The 17,887-nt window shown below is 47.7% G+C and overlaps 1 protein-coding gene across 4 annotated transcripts in view; it reads right to left on the reverse strand.

Moving 5' to 3' along the window:
- USP47 (ubiquitin specific peptidase 47) overlaps positions 1 to 17,887 on the reverse strand; it is a 1,403,284-nt gene that overhangs the window by 1,233,453 nt on the left and 151,944 nt on the right. For all 4 annotated transcript variants that reach the window (XM_078680933.1, XM_078680934.1, XM_078680932.1 and 1 more), the window contains one exon: positions 6,447 to 6,600. In XM_078680933.1, the coding sequence (XP_078537059.1) occupies positions 6,447 to 6,600 (154 nt within the window). The remainder of the gene's footprint in view (positions 1 to 6,446; positions 6,601 to 17,887) is intronic.

The raw sequence follows: 17,887 nt of genomic DNA on the forward strand, positions 1-17,887 counted from the left end.
GGGCTGAAGGGCACTTCTGTACATATACTGTGGGAATGTCCGGTTTTCCAAGTGTATTGGGCTGACTTAACGAAATGCATGGAGGAAGTATTGGGCAAAAGACTGATTGCAACATAAAGCTGTGTCTCTTGAATACTTGGGGCCCTACAGATTTAAACACTAAAGAGAGAATATGGGTGACACTGGGAATGATGATTGCTAAAATGAATATTGCAAGATTGTGGAGGGTGCTGGAACCACCGTCATCGATAGTATGGGAAAATAACATGGACCATTGCATGTTAACTGAGAGGACAGTGTACAAATCTAGAGGATGCCCCCAACAAATGTACACAAATATGGGGCAAATTGAATGGGTATAGGGGAGGGATCTGTGAACCTCCGCTGTCTAGAAGAAGGTTGAAGTCTGGGTAGAATTGTCTCACTTTGATCGAATGCAAACCCTTTGTAATTGGATATTTACCTAGGTCTTTGGTTGGAGCTGTACCAGCGGACGAATTTCAGGCACTTCTGTTTGTGCATGTTTTACCTGTGTGACCTGGTCTTTAATAAAAAAAAATTAGAAAAAGAAAAAAAGAATGGGCTTAGACACTGTAGGGGTACAGGGATCATGGCTCAGGGCTAGTGCACTCAGCTAGAGGGGTGACTTACCTAGGCATCAGACAGCAGGTTGCAGACATGGCACACAGGGATGTGTGCCATGTCGACTCTTTACTTTTCTCTGCAACAAAACACTTAGCCCGCAATGGCAGTGTGTGGGTGTTAAGGTACAGGGCCTCTGAGGGTGGCACAATAGGTGCTGCAGTCCTTAGAGACCTTTGCTGGTCACAGTGCCCTTGTTACCCATGGTACCTTTTACAAGGGGCTTACCTGAGGCCAGAGATGCACCAATTGTGGGTTCAAAGTTACATTCTTGGTAAAGAACATAGGCCCTGAGAACCCAATCGGCAAGGGACCCAAGGCACATCATGTCTGATTGCATAAGATGTCAGGCAAAAAATGAGGGGTAAACATGCAAAAAGGGGCATTTTCCTACAGTTATGATGTAGATAATTGCAGTTACATTAGGTAGGGGAGGGCACTTAGTGGCTGTGATAAAAATGGTAGGTGACAGACTTGTATAGTGAGGTTTTAGTGTTGTAAGGTGGAATGGTTAGGTGATGTTTGTGATGCGCAACCATTTCATTAAAATGTCCTTTTTCACACATATAAAAGTGTCAGGGCTCTATGCTGCACCCCTCACCCATTAGGATGGAAGGAGGGGTGCGGGAACGACAGCTGACTGGAGGGAGATCTGTCCGTCGTCGGGGGATTGGGAATGGGGAAGGCGGTGCAGTCTAGACGACTGGGCACTGTTTGGACTACATCCGTTAGAGGATGTAGCCCAATGGATATCTATGGGGCCATTTTGGGTTGCCACCCACCATTTTATGGTAAGTGTACCCGGTGGAAGCCCAGTGTAGGCGGAGTTTTAGTTGTTTCTCACCCTCGCATCCCTCAAATAAGGTTTTTGGGAAGTGAGGAGCAGAGTTCTTATTTAGGGCTGGCTGAGATGTTCAGGGCAGCTGCGCAGCAGGGTTGAGTAATTTGTATGATTGTCGCTTTGAGACAGAAGTTTGCAGGGATTTAGAGAAGTTATTGTTGTTGCCATAGGCCAACCAGGCTGAAAAAGAGGGGCAGAACAAGTCACACCGAACGAGTCAGGAAGTTAAAAGTTACGTTATAGGACGTTAAGTTTAGTAGATGTTAAAAGATTAAGTGTTGAACGTTAGGGAAAGTTAAAAATGTTTCAACTCCAGGAGTGCAGTATGTCATGATGTAGAAAACTGTGGGGTTACGTTATGTGGGGGGGGCAATGGGAACTTAAAGGCGGGGTCGAAATGGTGAGTGGAAGAGTTGTATAATGAGGTTTTAGTTTTGTAAAGCAGTATGCCTAGGTAGTTTTTGTGATGTGCACCGGTTTCAATAAAGTGGCCTTTTTCACACATAGTTTCAGTGGTCTGTGTTGCACCCCTCTTACCAAACTGCTTCAAAGCTATTATTTGCGCTTGCAATCAAGCGCTGGTGATTTGGGCACAAAGGGACCGGGAGCGGTGGTGCATCCACATGGGTGTGACCCTGCACATGATATCACTGTATGCTGATGATGCCCTCTTTTATGTTGCTTTGCAGAGCAAGGTAGTGCCTGACTATTGCAGATTTTAGAGGATTAATTTGGTGCCTAATCGGCCTGTGGCTTAGTAAGCGTAAATCATTCATCTTCCCACTGGTCCGGTTGGCTCAACTCCCCGGGGAGCGACTTCCTCCCTGGGGCTGCAATGGGAGACAGGACATTTAGATACCTGGGTATACAGGTGGCGATCGAGGACATGCAATTATTGCACCACAATAATGTACAAAGAAATGTTGATGGTCTGAGACAATCAGTATCCTTCTGGAATACACTTCCGCTCTCTTTAATGGGTAGGCTGGCAGTGGCTAAGATGATTGTGTTGCCCCGCTGTCTATATGTGCTTCAAAACTCGCTGTTGCCTATCCCTAGGCCAGTGTTCAGGCAGCTGAACTCTAAACTAGTGGACCTCTTTTGGGCCGGCCACCATAGTAGAGTGGCACTGGACACTTTGAACTGGCTGTACGAGGATGAGGGATTAGAGGCCCCTAGGTTGAACCTCTACTATTTCACTGCACACCTATAGCACGCGTCCCAGTGGCTAGATGAAGGGGGCAACTGGGAGAAGAGGCTATTGAGAGGAAGAGTCGACCCACATTGGCTCCCGACCTCTTTTTTGGAAGGGGTGTGTGCCCCAGACTATGTAAATTATATAAATAATCCGCGAGTATTGGGCAACGTTTCGTGGAATGGATCTTAAAGCATGCTACATTCAATTGGGAACTATCAGTGTGGGTACTTGCTCCGGTGCGGACAATGATGGATAATATGTCATTTCAGGCTTAGCAGGAGGGAAGTATGTTGGGACCTCGGGTTTGGGAGGGGTCATTATTTTCATTATGCTGGATTGCCTGTTAGATTGTAAATATCAGAGTGAGAGACTGGCCTGAAACTTCTTCAAAGTAGTGATAAATAGTGCAGTGAAAATGTGTAAGTGTTGTAAATTACACAGACACAAAGCGCGTGTATTGATAGTTACATATGATAAGAGCAATAAACACTAACAAAGCGCTCCAACACCTTTTGCACTGTGATTGCACTGTCACGGCTCAGGAGGAAGAGCGGGGGGGGGCTATTTCCTGGACTCTAGTGATTTGAGTGTGCATGTGGCATTGCGTAATGTCATTGCTATCTTTGGCCTAATGAAACACTCCAGCTGTAGTAGGGCCCTGGCTTCACCTCCTGGTGCAAGGCGGGCTGTGCTCTATGGCACGGACGGAAGGAGGGATGGTTTCGGCTGCAGCTCCGGTCGCGTACAGTGCCTCTACAATGGAGGTGGTACTGATGGTGGCGGTGGTACTGATGGTGGTGGTGGTACTGATGGTGGTGGTGGTACTGATGGTGGTGGTGGTACTGGTGGTGGTATTGGCACTGGTGGTGGTATTGGCACTGGTGGTGGTGGTGGTGGTGCTGCTACTGGTGGGGGTACTAGTACTGGTGGTGCTGGTACTGGTGGTGCTGGTACTGGTGGTGCTGGTACTTGTGGTGCTGGTGTTAGTGGTGCTGGTGTTAGTGGTGCTGGTGTTAGTGGTGCTGGTGTTAGTGGTGCTGGTGTTAGTGGTGCTGGTGTTAGTGGTGCTGGTGTTAGTGGTGCTGGTGTTAGTGGTGCTGGTGTTAGTGGTGCTGGTGTTAGTGGTGCTGGTGTTAGTGGTGCTGGTGTTGGTGGTGCTGGTGTTGGTGGTAGTTGTAGTGGTAGTGGTGGTGGTGGTGGTGGTGGTAGTGGTAGTGCTACTGGTGGTGCTGGTACTGGGTGTGGTACTGGTAGTGGTACTGGTGGTAGTGGTAGTGGTACTGGTGGTACTGATGGTGGTACTGCTGGTAGTGGTACTGGTGGTGGTGGTAGTGGTGGTACTGGTGGTAGTACTGGTGGTGGTAATGGTGGTGGGACTGGTAGTACTGGTGGTGGTGGGACTGGTGGTGGTAGTACTACTGGTACTGGTGGTGGTGGTGGTAGTAGTAGTGGTGGTACTGGTGGGAGTGGTACTGGTGGGGTTGTGATGGTGGTACTGGAGGTGGTACTGGTTCTGGTGGTGATACTGTTGGTACTGCTGGTGATGGTACTGGTGGTGGTGGTGGTACTGGTAGTGGTGGTACTGGTAGTGGTGGTACTGGTAGTGGTGGTGGTAGCGGTAGTACTACTGGTACTGGTGGTACTACTGCTGATACTGGTGGTGGTGGTGGTGGTGGCACTGCTGGTAGTGGTACTGGTAGTGGTACTGGTGGTGGTACTGGTGGTGGTACTGGTGGTGATACTGCTAGTGGTGGTGGTACTGCTGGTACTGGTAGTACAGGTGATATGGTTGGTTGTACTGTACTGGTGGTGGTGGTACGGTTACTGATGGTACAAATGCTTGTTACATTACTGACTAGAAAAGCTCCCTCTCGGCCTGCGTGGCAAATTAATTCTATAAACAAGCGCGGCCCCTAAAGTGAAAGAGGACAGAGCTGCAAATACCCAAAAAAATTGTGCTTACCGACTTACCGTGTAACACCACAAGTAAACGATCCAGTCCTGATGGGCGGTCACAAAAGGAGACAGGGCAGTAACAAGGAGGGGCTAAGAAGCCTCATATTGAATCGGAAGCCAGAGTTTACCAAGGACAATGACACCAGCCAATGAAAAATATGGGCGGGGCTTCCACAGCACTTCCACATATAACCCTACTACAGCATGCCTCGCGGAGCGAGCGGTGGATGCGCTGCAACGCTAGGCTCAACCTAAAAATGTGTAGGTTTGCTATGTTTCCGTAGCTGCAAGCTAGGCTAGGTCTTCACAGCTAGGCAAATTGCAAAAAAAGGGCCAGTGTTCAGTGGAAAAAAGTAATGTGTCCATGTTGCACTTTGAGCCCTATGTTATTGTGGGCACTAGTCCTACCCACACAAGTGGGGTATAATGGTTCTCGGGAGACTTCGGGGAACGCAACATAGTAGGACAAGTATTAATATCAATTGTATTTCTCAGCATTTGTGCCTTCCAAGCGTAAGCCAGTGTGCAAGATAGAAGACATTTGGAGAAATGCCCTTTTAATTCAAATGCTAGCATGGGTACCCATAAATTCAGAGAAGTGCAAATAACCACTGCTTCTAAACTTCCTATCTCAGGCCCATTTCGGAAATGCATAGGTTTCCTTGATAGCTATTTTTCTCTATTTATAATTTACCATATGAATTGCACTGTACCCGGTGCACAATGAAAAACTATTGAAAGGTGAAGCTCCGTTGTTGACGCTGGGTACCTCAAGTACTTGGAAAACCCACAATCCCTGTATATCCCCAGAACCAGAAGGGTCTAGCAGATTAAAATGGTATATTGCTTTTGTAAAATCGACCAACGTGACGAGAAGTTACAAATTAAAACGTTGTCACTAATGGACGCTTTTCCTACTAATTTTCAATATTTTTTTTTGTTTCTACAGTTTCCTTGGGAACATTTTGAGGCATCCACACAAATGACCCCTTGCTGAATCCGGAATTGTGTCTTTTCAGAAATCTATAGCTTTCCAGGATCAACCATAGGGGTCATAGCGGTTTCCACCACAAACGGAGAGTAGGTTAAAAGCACTAAAATTATGTAAAATGGGTTAGATTTTTCAAAAGATGCCAAAACTGTGGTGGTAAAAAACAAAACCACAAAAAAAAAAGTTTTTAGATTAACTTCTGCATGTTCCTGAAAGCCATAAAATTATGACTCGAGCACAGCAAACCTTTTATTCATGCCATTTTTAGGCAAAAAATACTTTTTTGCAGAGCACTTCCCCTCCCAAAAAAAACTTCTCTGCCTATTTTCTCAGTCACATCCAGGGGAATCCACATACCCTGGGTACCTTTAGAATGCCCAGGATGCTGGAAAGGAAAGGAAAAAGGGACACAAATTTGCCATAGGTAACTTATGTAGAAAAAAGTTATGGAGGAATACGCACAAACAATCCCAAATAGACAAAAAAGGCTCATCACTGGGGGTGGGGGCAGGATGCATAGCAGCAAAAGAGTTAAACAGGACCATACTGGATACCACCCCACTGGCTTCTCAATTTTGGAGAAGATACAGACATCCAACAAGTGACTAAGAAAATGGACCTCGGCACATTAGGTATATACAGCACACAGGCATGAGAAAAAGGTAAATAACAGAAGAAATACAATACAAACAAATAAGCAAATACACATATATTGGTCTATAAAATGTAAGTCTTAATTGTATGCAGACTGCCAAGCAAAATTAGATGCTAAGGTGCCAAAATAAATAAGTAAAAAAATAAATATTATTATGATATACCTGTGTCAGATTTACTCAGGATGGAGGAATAGGAATAGTTTGGGCTTGCATAATCACTGACACAACCAACCGAACCTTCTCTTGTAAGAGGTCCTATAAACCGGTCTTGAGAACTGTCGCCAAGGCCACTACTGTCGGTCATACCCAAATCATCCTGAAATAGAATACATCTTTATATTAAATAAGAATGGGTTTCACAGTGCAAATTAGAAGAATACTTAATTAAAAGCATACCCAGGTGTGTTTAATCAATAACATTCAAGGCTCTTTTGATTCCCAAGAAGATTTTGAACTTTACATTTACAAACATTTGTACATACATACATACATACATGCATACATACAACAGCACTTTCCGTTCCTTCAAAGTATCAAATGAAGTGAGTATAGATGCTACACAAACGACCTTTCCCAACTACAATTAAGAAAGACGATGGTCAAATCAGCGAGAAAAATTAATTATCATAAATGTTCAAGCTTTCAAATGTTTTGCAGGCTGTAGTTACTGTACTATTTTTGCATTACAGATTGAGGCACCTGCTATCTAATTTCATACAATGGGAGGTGTTGCACATTGTTTTCTGCTAAAAACGACGAATTTCTTTGTATGGGGTCAAATCCAACAATAACAATCAGAGATTCAAACCTAGAAGTTTCACAACTTTTCAGCGAGGCATGCCGTGTTCCATATTTCACAGTTTTTTTCTCATAGCGCATTCTAATTTACAATGCAAATGATGGAAGATACTGTCCATCTGCACCATACCTTTCTCAATACAATTTGGCCGCTACCTCAGTCATCGCTTTCAGCATTAGTTACTTGGTAAATAATTTGTGCATTTTTCTCAACCAGGGATTATGGACAAATCTGTATTCCGAATATATCCCAGTCGCACCCCTGTCCATTTTGAGACCTTGTAAGTGGGATGTAAATCACTAAAAGCTGTCAAACACGGAAATGATGATAGAAGGAACGCTTAAAATAAGTCTAACCACTAGCAATGGATCATTGTAATTAAAGGCCCAAGTGTGAACTACAACAGGGCAGCCCAAATACCACCTGGAACCAAGGTATATGTACAATAAAGGTTCAGTACGGAACAGTTACAATTAGAGCAATCACAGAAAGAATTACAATCAAGAGCAGGTATCAATCAGTGACCATTCAATGACTAGAACAGAGATGCCAGACCCACTAATAGGTTATCATATGTGATTATATTTGCAGCTTCCAAAAATTAGCAAAGTCCTCAGGTGATAATACCCCAGTGAGTGAAAAACTGACAGTGTAATAATGTGTATAATAGATCAAATGACAATGGCACATTTAACGGATTTCTTTAGTAGGTACAGTTGCTTGAATACTAGTAGTTCAATGACAAACAATATTAAAACCATTATTTCTAAGTGTCGCAATCACAGTGTTTCGACCAATAGTATTAGGTGGGACATCATCAGGACCAACATTGCAAATGGACAAAAGCAGAGTATCTGAAATAAGAAAAGATAGTGGGAACCAGAATTAGCCAAACTAAGAGGCAAAACTGAATGGAAAAATGGCTTGATTAGCTGAAGAGTGCAGTAATCACTTGATCGAAGCGGTTTAGAAGTCTGTAATAAACAACATTCATTGTTCTAATTCTAGTTTTAACTGATCCACACTGAACCTTTGTTGTACATGTACCTCAATCCAAGTGGCTACAAAGATGAACAGTACTATGCTGCTGAAGGAGCATCAACACAATAGTTCAGGGATGCGAAGCAGGCAAACGAAGTCACCGAAATGGAGAGGCAAAGGAACTGGAACACTGCCATCCATCAACACTCTGCGACAGAATGGCAATGTGGGGTCATATCAAACTGTGGCATGTCCGATCTGGTGGCACACGTATGTGACATATAGGTGAGACTAGATGACCTTTAACACCAACAAAGACTGGAAGCATCACAAAAACAGAAGCAAAGATGTAGGGAGGATGGGTTGAAGTCACATATGGAACTTCACTACAGACCTGAATAAACAAGCCTGAAAGATTCAGACCCTAACCACTCAGTGAAGCTACTGGATGGGACAGTAAAGCCCCAGAGTCATAAAGGGACATATGAAACCCAGAGTCAGAATAGCTTTCATGTAGGCAGTCACTGAGATTAAAGGGCACAGCTTATTTGTACTGATGTGTCCAGGAAAGGAACCATAGTCAGCAGGGAAAGATAAGTGTTAGTATGCCTGCACAGTTGGCAGATATGTTTGGACACATTGCTTCCCACCCCAAGGGATTGCTGCACTAGAAATATGCAGTGGCTGACAGTAAAGTGATGCTTGACATAGTGGAGGAAAAGGCACTTCGAGATTTGGTGTCATGGGTTATGTTAGGGTAGCTCTGAACTCTGTCCCAGTGAAAGGTACATCTGTTAGCACGACCACACCTGAGCCTTAAACTTCAGAAGCCTCAAAGGAGAAACTGATGAGGTCTACAAAGAATAGCTCTTCATTGGAGCAACGGCCTGGACTGCCTGACTCAACACCACCAATTAAAACCTCTTTGTATCACAGACAAATCAGTGCATGTAGCATAAGAAGCACTGAAAGAAACCTCTATCTACAGCTATAAGCAAGGAAACTAGAGCAACTGGGGAAACCATGAACAACAATCACCAATGAGCGTCATTGACAAAACAGCGAGTTGCATATTGGCTGACTGAGGTTAAAGAAAACTCATTTTGCTTTACGGTCACTCCAGACATTAAACATAACGAAGATGGGAGTAGAATTGCACACAATTGTGCGCCCCTTGAACAATGACTGAGGAGTGCTGCACACATTAGAAATTCCTAATAATCAAAGGTCATATGTGGCAGCGAATACCTGCAGAAAATATAAGGTAAATAACATCAAACACAACAAAGCAAATGACTTAACACATACCAGCCCTCCTACGGCTGGTTTGTTAGCTTTAGAGGAAATTTATCATCTCTGGTCCACAGAATGGAGACTAGCAGATAAAGTGGCATCCTAAGTGGCTTGCCGCGTGTGCAAAACCTTAGAGGTCTTTAATAGGCTTGGAGCGGAATACCTATGCACACTTTGAGGGGCAAAGTAGCCTTAACAGACAAGTTACTTACCTTCAGTAACGCCTAATCTGGTAGACAAAATCTAGCCACAGATTTATTACTTAATTTCATCAACATGACATTGCGGGCATCGCCTGCGCCATAAGTGATGTCCACATAGGCACCACCTCGAAACACTGAGGTCAATTACTTTTCACGACTTTCCACGCCAGGAGCGCAAAGCCATGTAGTGTACTGACAGCAGTGTGTTTAGAACAACTAGGGCCCTGAAAGGGATCAGCACTGACCTTGAGAACCTTTCCGCAGTGCTGGAGAGGATCTGTAAGGAATCTGCGCCTAGATTATGACGCTACAAGATAAGACGTTACCGAAGGTAAGTAACTCTTCTATCTGATAGAGACATCTAGAAGCAGATCCCTTACCTTAGAATATATAACCCGTAATACCATCCCCAGAGGAGGGACTGTGGACAAGTTTAGACGAGGTAGTCCTGCAGGACAGAGCAGTCAAAAAGGCCATCCCTGCGGATTTGACTTTCCAGGCATTAGTGCCAAGTGAATGTGTGCAGTGATGCCCACGTTGCTGCCTGACAAATGTCAAGAACTGGAACACTACGTTGCAATGCTGTGGTTGCAACCGAGGCTCTGGTGGAACGAGCTCTAAAGCCTTCAGGAGGTTGTTTCTTGGCCAGAGCGTAGTAAATGTTGATGTAGAAGACGATCAATCACAAGATAGTCCTCATCTGCACCGCATGAGCTTGCTTTGATCCAACGTACCCCACAAAGTGTTGGTCGTCCACCCGGAGCTCTGTAGTGTGGTCAAGTTAGAACACCACTCTTTTTGGGTCCAGACGGTGAAGTCGCTGCGGAGGGCCATAGAAAGTGGGCAAGGTGACTCATTGCCCCATGTGGAATGGGTTAATACTTTTGGTAAGAAAGAGACCCTAGTGCAAAGCACCAACTTATTATGGAAGATAGTCAGGTAAAGAGGCTTGGATGACAGAGCCTGCAATTCACTCATCCTCCTGGCAGAAGTTACTGCCACTAAAAAGGCAGTTTTGATGGAAAGCAGCGAGAGGGAGCAGTTGTGCAGGCGATCAAACGGAGCACACATCAGAAAGGTGAGAACCAAATTAATGTCCCACTGAGGCATGATGAATGGTGCAGGTGGGAATATATGTACAAGCCCCTTAAGAAATCAGTTTACAATATAGGATTTAAATAAAGAGGGTTGGTTTCGGCAGCCTCAAGAAGGAACAACAACAGTTGATGGACAGAATGCAGAAGAAAGTCATACTATCACCCGAGTACAGAGATCTGGGCCTAAATCCACAGTTTTTTGCTCACCATGCCATTACAGTTTGAACCCAGCCATATGAAAATCAGTCTTGCCCCTGTGCCCCATGGGGACAGTCCAGCCCGAACTGCCAAGCCAGGTCCTCCCTGGACTGGAAACAAGCATCCTAGGACCGGTTTCGGGCTTTCAGCCCCCATCAGCCAGGATGGCTTGATTCCAGTGGCATGGAGAGCATGGGACTCACGGCTGAGCATACCCGTCCCACTTGGGGTGACAAATGCAAAAACAACAGTTGATGGACAGAATGCAGAACAATGTCATACATTCACCCCAGTACAGAGATCTGGGCCTAAATCTATAATTGTTTTGCTCACCATGCCATTCCAATTTGAACCCAGTCATATGCAAATCAGTCTTGACCCTGTGCCCCATGGGAACAGTCCAGCCCGAACTGCCAAGCCAGGTCCTCCCTAGACTGGAAACAAGCATCCTAGGACTGGTCTCGGGCGTTCAGCCCTCATGAGGCTATCCTGGCTGATTCCAGTGGTATGGAGAGCACAGGACTCACGTCTGAGCCTCAAGAAGGAAGACAAGACCAAAAGGTACTCTTTCTGAAAGCCCAAAGCAGAGCCCTTCGGGGCAAGGGTCAAAAAGGAGAGAAGGACCTGAAAGGGGGAAGCGGAAACAGGATCAATAGACCTTTCTGTACAATATTAAACACATTTCTGCCACCAGCAGGCATACACAGTCTTGGTAGAGGGATGCCTGGCTGCCAAAATAACATCACATACTTCTGAAGGAAGGTTGAATGTTGTCAACTGCCACTGCTCAATCTCCACACAAGGATGCGTAGAGTTAACAGGTTCAGGTGGAGAACCCCCCCACCTGTTGCAACAGAAGATCCTCCCGAAAGTGCAGCCTGAGGATCAATGCTCAGCTAAAGAAGCTCAAACTCTATGTGCCTAGTCCGGAGCCACAAGAATGACTTGAACCTTGTCACTCCTGATCTTTTTGAGCACTCTGGACAGGAGTGGTATGGGCGGAAAGGCATACAGGAGGTCTGAACTCCACTCGAGATGAGTGCCGCCTTCGAAACTCCAGCACGCAAAACTACTGACATTGGGTGTTCTCTGCTGAGGCAAACAGATTTAACCAAGGCTCTCCTCACTTCTGAAGGAAACCTTGAGCCACCTCCGGATGGAGATGCCATTTGTGATACGCTAGGCATCAACAGCTGACAAGCGAAATGTCCTGCTATTCCAGCCACGTCCAGAGACGCAGGGCCTCTTGACAATGGGTCCAGGAACCCACTCCGATCTGTTCCTTGCAGTACCATATGGCTGTGGTGTTGTCTGTGAATACCTGAACCAGCTTTTCCTGATGGAAGGAAGAAAAGCTTTCAATGCCATGCAAATTGCTCGGAGCTCCTGAAGATATGGAGATTGAATTCTGCCAGACACCAGAGTCCTCTGATCTCCACTTCTCCCTAATAGCCGCCCCATGCCAGGAGTGACGCATCTGTCACTACCGTGTCATCTGGTTAGGGAAGGGACAGAAATGTGCCTCTGACTCAATCAGGGTCGGTTATCCACCACTACAGTTTCTGTGGAGTTCCCTCCATAATCTGGCCATGTCGGAGAGATTCCCTTGATGCTATGCCCACTAGAACTTCAAGTCTCACTGCAGAGCCCGTATATGCCATCTGGCATGTGTCACTAGCAGAATGCAGGAGGCTATGAGGCACAGCAGCGTCAGTCATTCTCACTGAAATCCAGGATAGAGGCTGAAACATCAGTATCATAGCCTGAATATCCCGGACTCGCTGCTCCAGAGGATAGGCCCGAAACTGCACTGTGCCCCGAACAGGTCAGATGAAAGGAAGCATCTGGGAGGGAGTTCGGTGTGACTTCGGCACATTGATAGTGAACACCGGCAAAAGCAGGAAATTCACCATAGTCTGAAGGTGGGAGAGGACAGTCTGGGGCAAGCTTGCCTTCAACAGCCAGTTGTCCAGATAGGGAAAGACTGGCACCCTAGATCTGCGCAGATGAGCTGCCGCCACCGCCATCACCTCGGTGAACACCAAGGGGTACTGGTAAGGCCAAAGGAGAGCACTGTGAAATGAAAGTGCTTGTGGCCTACTGTGAACCGCAGATAGCAGCGATGGGCAGGCAGGATGGGAATTTGAAAATAGGCGTCCTGCAAGACCAACGCCAACATACAGTCTCCGGGGTTTAGAGCATTTTGAACTCTAAAATAGGACAAAGTCCTTTTTCCGGACCATAAAGTAGCGGGAATAGCAATCACAGCCTACTTCTGGAGTCGGAACCCTCTCTATGGCTCCCTAAGCCAAGAGAGTCCGGTCTTCCTCCTAAAGAACAAGTTACTTACCTTCAGTAACAATGCATATGTAGTTATAGATTCCTTACCTTAGAATTACCCCCACGCGTCAGGCTGGATCTGGAGAAATGTTTTTGTAGCAGTACCCCAGCACTTTGGTAGGTGTTGTCGGTCGACTCCCAGTCAGTCGTCGGCGTCGTGGTCACTTGGTTGATGTCGCCTTACCTCAGAATAGATACCTCAGCAATGCTATCCTTGGTGGTGGGTCTGCAAACTAAATTCACACCAGGAAGTCCTGGAGAAGAAAACTGCAGAAAAAGTCGGCTCTCCAGACTTGGCTGTCCAGTCAGTAATGTTTTGTGAACGTGTGCAGGGATGCCCACGTGGCTGCCTGGCAGATGTCAACCAGCGGAACTCCACGTCCCAATGCGGTAGTGGCTGCAGTCACTCTGGTAGAGTGGGCACACAGTCCTACTGGAGGTGCTTTTTTAGCCAAAGAGTAGCAAATCTTGATGCATAGGACAACCCATCGAGAGATGGTACGTTTGTGCATGGCCCAACCTTTCTTGGCACCCACATTACCCACGAAGAGTTAATCGTCCACCTGGAAGTCTTTAAAGCGATCAAGGTAGAAGGACAGCGCACGTTTTGGGTCCAGACTCTCTCCTCCTCCTTGGAGGGGTGCGGGGTGGGAAGAAGGTGGGTCATGTGATGATCTGACCTACGTGGAAAGAGGTAACCACTTTGGGCAGAAAAGAGGGCCTAGTACTAAGGATAACTTTGTTCAGATAAATGCAAGAAAGGGAGGTTTGGAAGACAGAGCCTGATGCTCACTCACCCTGCAAGCAGATGTGATGGCAAGCAGGAAAGCAGTCTTTAAAGTAAGAAGAGGTAGAGGACAATTATGTAGTGGCTTAAAGGGAGCACCCATAAGGTAAGTAAGAACAAGATTAAAGTCCTACTGGGGCATTAAGAAAGGATAAGGAGGAAAGAGAGGAGTAATGCCCTTCAGAAATCGGTTTACAATAGGGGACTTGAAAATAGAAGGATGATAATGAAGGTGAAGAAAGGCCGAAATAGCCAAAAGGGTGCCCAGAGCAGAGTCCTGCTGGGCCAAAGAGAGAGTGAAGAGGAGAACCTCTGAAAGAGGGGCAGAAAGGGGATCCACAGCCTTTGCTGTGTACCATGCCATAAATTTGTTCCATCTATAGGCGTATATCGCTTTAGTGGAGGGACGCCTGGCTGCCAAGATGACATTATAGACTTCGGGAGAAAGGTCGAAAGCTGTCAACAGTGTCGCCGCTCAATCTCCAAGCAAGGAGGTGGAGACTGGACAGGTTCGGATGGAGGACCATCCCCTGCTGCTGCGACATAAGATCTTCCCAAAGAGGCAGTTGGATCGGAGGATCGATGGCCATGCTCAAGAGCTCGGGTAACATGCTCTTTGTGCCCAGTCCGGAGCTCGGTCGCGCATGACCTTCTTCAGCACTCTGGGTAAAAGTGGTAAAGGCATCCAGAAGGCCGCAATTCCACTCGCGACGAAAGTAGATCTAACCAAGGCTATCCCCACTGCTAAAAGAGACATTGCACCACGTCTGAGTGAAGACACCATTCGTGGATCCATCATGCATCGGTGGCTGAGTTAATCTGCCCTGGCGTTCTGCGAACTAGCCAAGTGTTGAACCACCAGGGATATGCCTGATGTTACAGCCATGTCCAAAGGCGAAGAGCCTTTTGACATAGGGTCAATGACCCCACCCGCCGTGTTTGTTGCAGTACCACATGACGGTGGGGTTGTCCATGAACACCTGCACTACTCTTCCTCTGACAGAAGGAAGGAATGCCTTCAGTGCAAGACGGATCGCCTGGAGCTCCAGAAGGTTGATGTGGAGCCCAGACTCCGGCCGAGACCAAAGACCACTGATCACCGCCTCTCCCATGTGGCCACCCCATCCCAGGAGTGACACATCTGTCACCACTGTGAACTCTGGTTGGGGAAGGGAGAGGGATCTGCCATTGATCCAATCGTGGTTCGTGAGCAACCACTGCAACAGACTTGCAGTCCCCTCTGAGATCTGGACGACATCGAAAATATTCCCCTGATGCTGCGCCCACTTGAACGTCAACTCCCACTGCCATCTGGCATGAACCACCAGCAGAATGCAGTAGGCCATGATGCCCAGCAGCCTCTGTGTCATTCTCACCGAAATCCGGGCTAGAGACTGAAACATCGGTATCATAGTCCCAATATCCCAGACTCGCTGCCCTGGAGGATAAGTTTGAAACTGCGATGTATCCAGAACTGCTCTGATGAAAAGGAGCTTTTGAGAGGGAATCAGGTGTGACTTTGGCATGTTGATAGTAAACCCCAGCGAATGCAGAAGTTCCGCTGTAGTCTGGAGGTGGGAGTCGACAGCCTTCAACAGCCAGTCGTCGAGATAGGGAAAGGACGGAACCCCCTGATCTGCACAGATGAGCTGTGACCACCGCCATCACTTTCGCGAAAACCCGAGGGGTGCTGGCAAGGCCAAAGGGGAGCACAGTAAATTGAACATGCTTGTGGCCTACAGTGAACCATAGGTAATGCCTGTGGGCTGCAGGATGGGGATGTGGAAACAGGCGTCCTGCAAGTCCAACCTACCATCCAGTCTCCAGGATCGAGGGCAGAGGGGACCTGAGCCAACGTAAGCATTTTGAACTTCTCCTTACAGAGGAAGAGTTTGAGGGCCCTGAGGTCTAGGATAGGATGCATTCATTTGTCCTTCTTGGGTACCAGAAAATAGTGGGAATAGCAACCACAACCTACTTCTGGCACAGTGACAATTTCAATAGCTCCCTTGGCCAAGAGGCCGTAACTTCCTGGCGGAGAAGGACCAAGTGATCCTCCGACATGCAATGGAGAGCTGAAGGCATGGAGGAAGGGGTTGTCTTGAAGGGGAGGGAGTAACCCCTTTGGACAATCTGCAAAACCCACCGGTCCGACGTGATGTGTTGCCAGTGGGGGAGATGATGGCAAATCCTGCCACCCACTGGCCTCTGGTGGTCCTGAAAGTAAGGACTCGGAAGGTTCGGAGCTGCAGGGGAGGGTATGGGTGGACTGGCCCGCCTTCTGGCCCCCAGACCCCCTTCGCTGGGTCCCACTTCTGGAGCCACGCATAGACTGGGTAGCTTGCGTGGCCCTGTGGCTCGCTTGGGTGGAACGTGGTGGGGCACCTCTTCTGTAGCCACAAAAGGCAGACTGCGTGGGGTGAGAGGTTACCGCGACCCCCAAGGATCTGGCTGTAGCCCTAGAATCCTTGAAGCGCTCGAGTGCAGAGTCCGCCTTGTCACCAAACAGGCGACGGCCATCAAAGGGCATGTCCAGAAGGGTGGATTGAACATACCTTTGCAAATCAGACGTCCTCAACCAGGTGTAGCGCCTCAGGGCTACTAACGTGGAAACCGTTCTGCCCAGAAGATATTTACAACAAGGGGTGGTGAGGGACAGAGTCTCTGAATTAAGCAGAATACTCTCACCCAGTCAAGAGATCAGGGCTAGATCCAACACCGTTTTTTAGCTCATTGCACCATCCCAGTTTCAGAACCTGGCTGTATGCAAATTAGTCTGCCCCTGGCCCAGTGCATCATGGGAACAGGGCAGACCAGACTACAAAAGCCAATTCTTACACTGGGAAGGAAACAAGCTTCCGGGGACCGGTTTCTGGCATTACAGCCGTCTTCGGCCCGGCTTGCTTGAATCCTGATGGTGCAATGAGCAAGGGACTCATGTCTGAGTATACCCTTCCACGCTTAGGGTGGACAAAAATATTTACAACAAGGGGTGGTGAGGGACAGAGTCTCTGAATTAAGCAGAATACTCTCACCCAGTCAAGAGATCAGGGCTAGATCCAACACCGTTTTTTAGCTCATTGCACCATCCCAGTTTCAGAACCTGGCTGTATGCAAATTAGTCTGTCCCTGGCCCAGTGCATCATGGGAACAGGGCAGACCAGACTACAAGTCAGCCGTATCTAGCCCACACCAGATGGCGAACTTCGCTGCGTCTCATGCCTGAGCTACCTCCGGGCACTGTGGCAGCACTTGCGCAACAGTATCCCACACTGCATGGGTATAACGGCCCAAGAGGCATGCAGAGTTCACAGACTGCAGCCCTAAGCTGGCAGAAGAAAACATATTCTTCCCCAGGTGGTCTAGCTTCTTGGATTCCCTGTCTGGGGGAGCAGAAGGGAATGTGCCATTCGAGGACGAGGCTTAGACCACCAAGCTCTCAGGGGTGGGGTGTTGGGAGAGGAAAAGTAGGTCGCTCACAGACGGGCAATGGCACCGGGCAATCATCCTGTCCACGGGAGCCCCTAGGCTGGGTTTGGACCAAAGTGCCCAGAAGTATGTCGGTGAGGGCTTCATTAAAAGGCAGCAGAGCCCTGGTGGAGTTTAGTCCTGACTGCCACCATAGGAAGCTCGAGGCCCAAGTCCTCAGCCGCCCCACACAACACCACAGTGTAGGAAGCTCCCTCCTCCGTTGCCATGACGGGAGTGGGGGCGGGGCGGGGGGGGGGGGGGAGGAGGGGAGGGGAGGGGAGGTATGCCAAGGTCTGGGGAGGTATCCAGACCACTAGCGTCACCCAACTCCTCTCGCCAGTCCGCCTCTTCCAGCTTGTCAGCTAGAGGGCCAATAGACCCGTCCCAGACCTCCTCACCTTCCTATGGCTGCCACTCCGGGCAATAGGGATTGC

Source organism: Lissotriton helveticus, chromosome 3_1 (genome assembly GCF_964261635.1).
Source record: "Lissotriton helveticus chromosome 3_1, aLisHel1.1, whole genome shotgun sequence".
Lineage (NCBI taxonomy): Eukaryota > Metazoa > Chordata > Amphibia > Caudata > Salamandridae > Lissotriton > Lissotriton helveticus.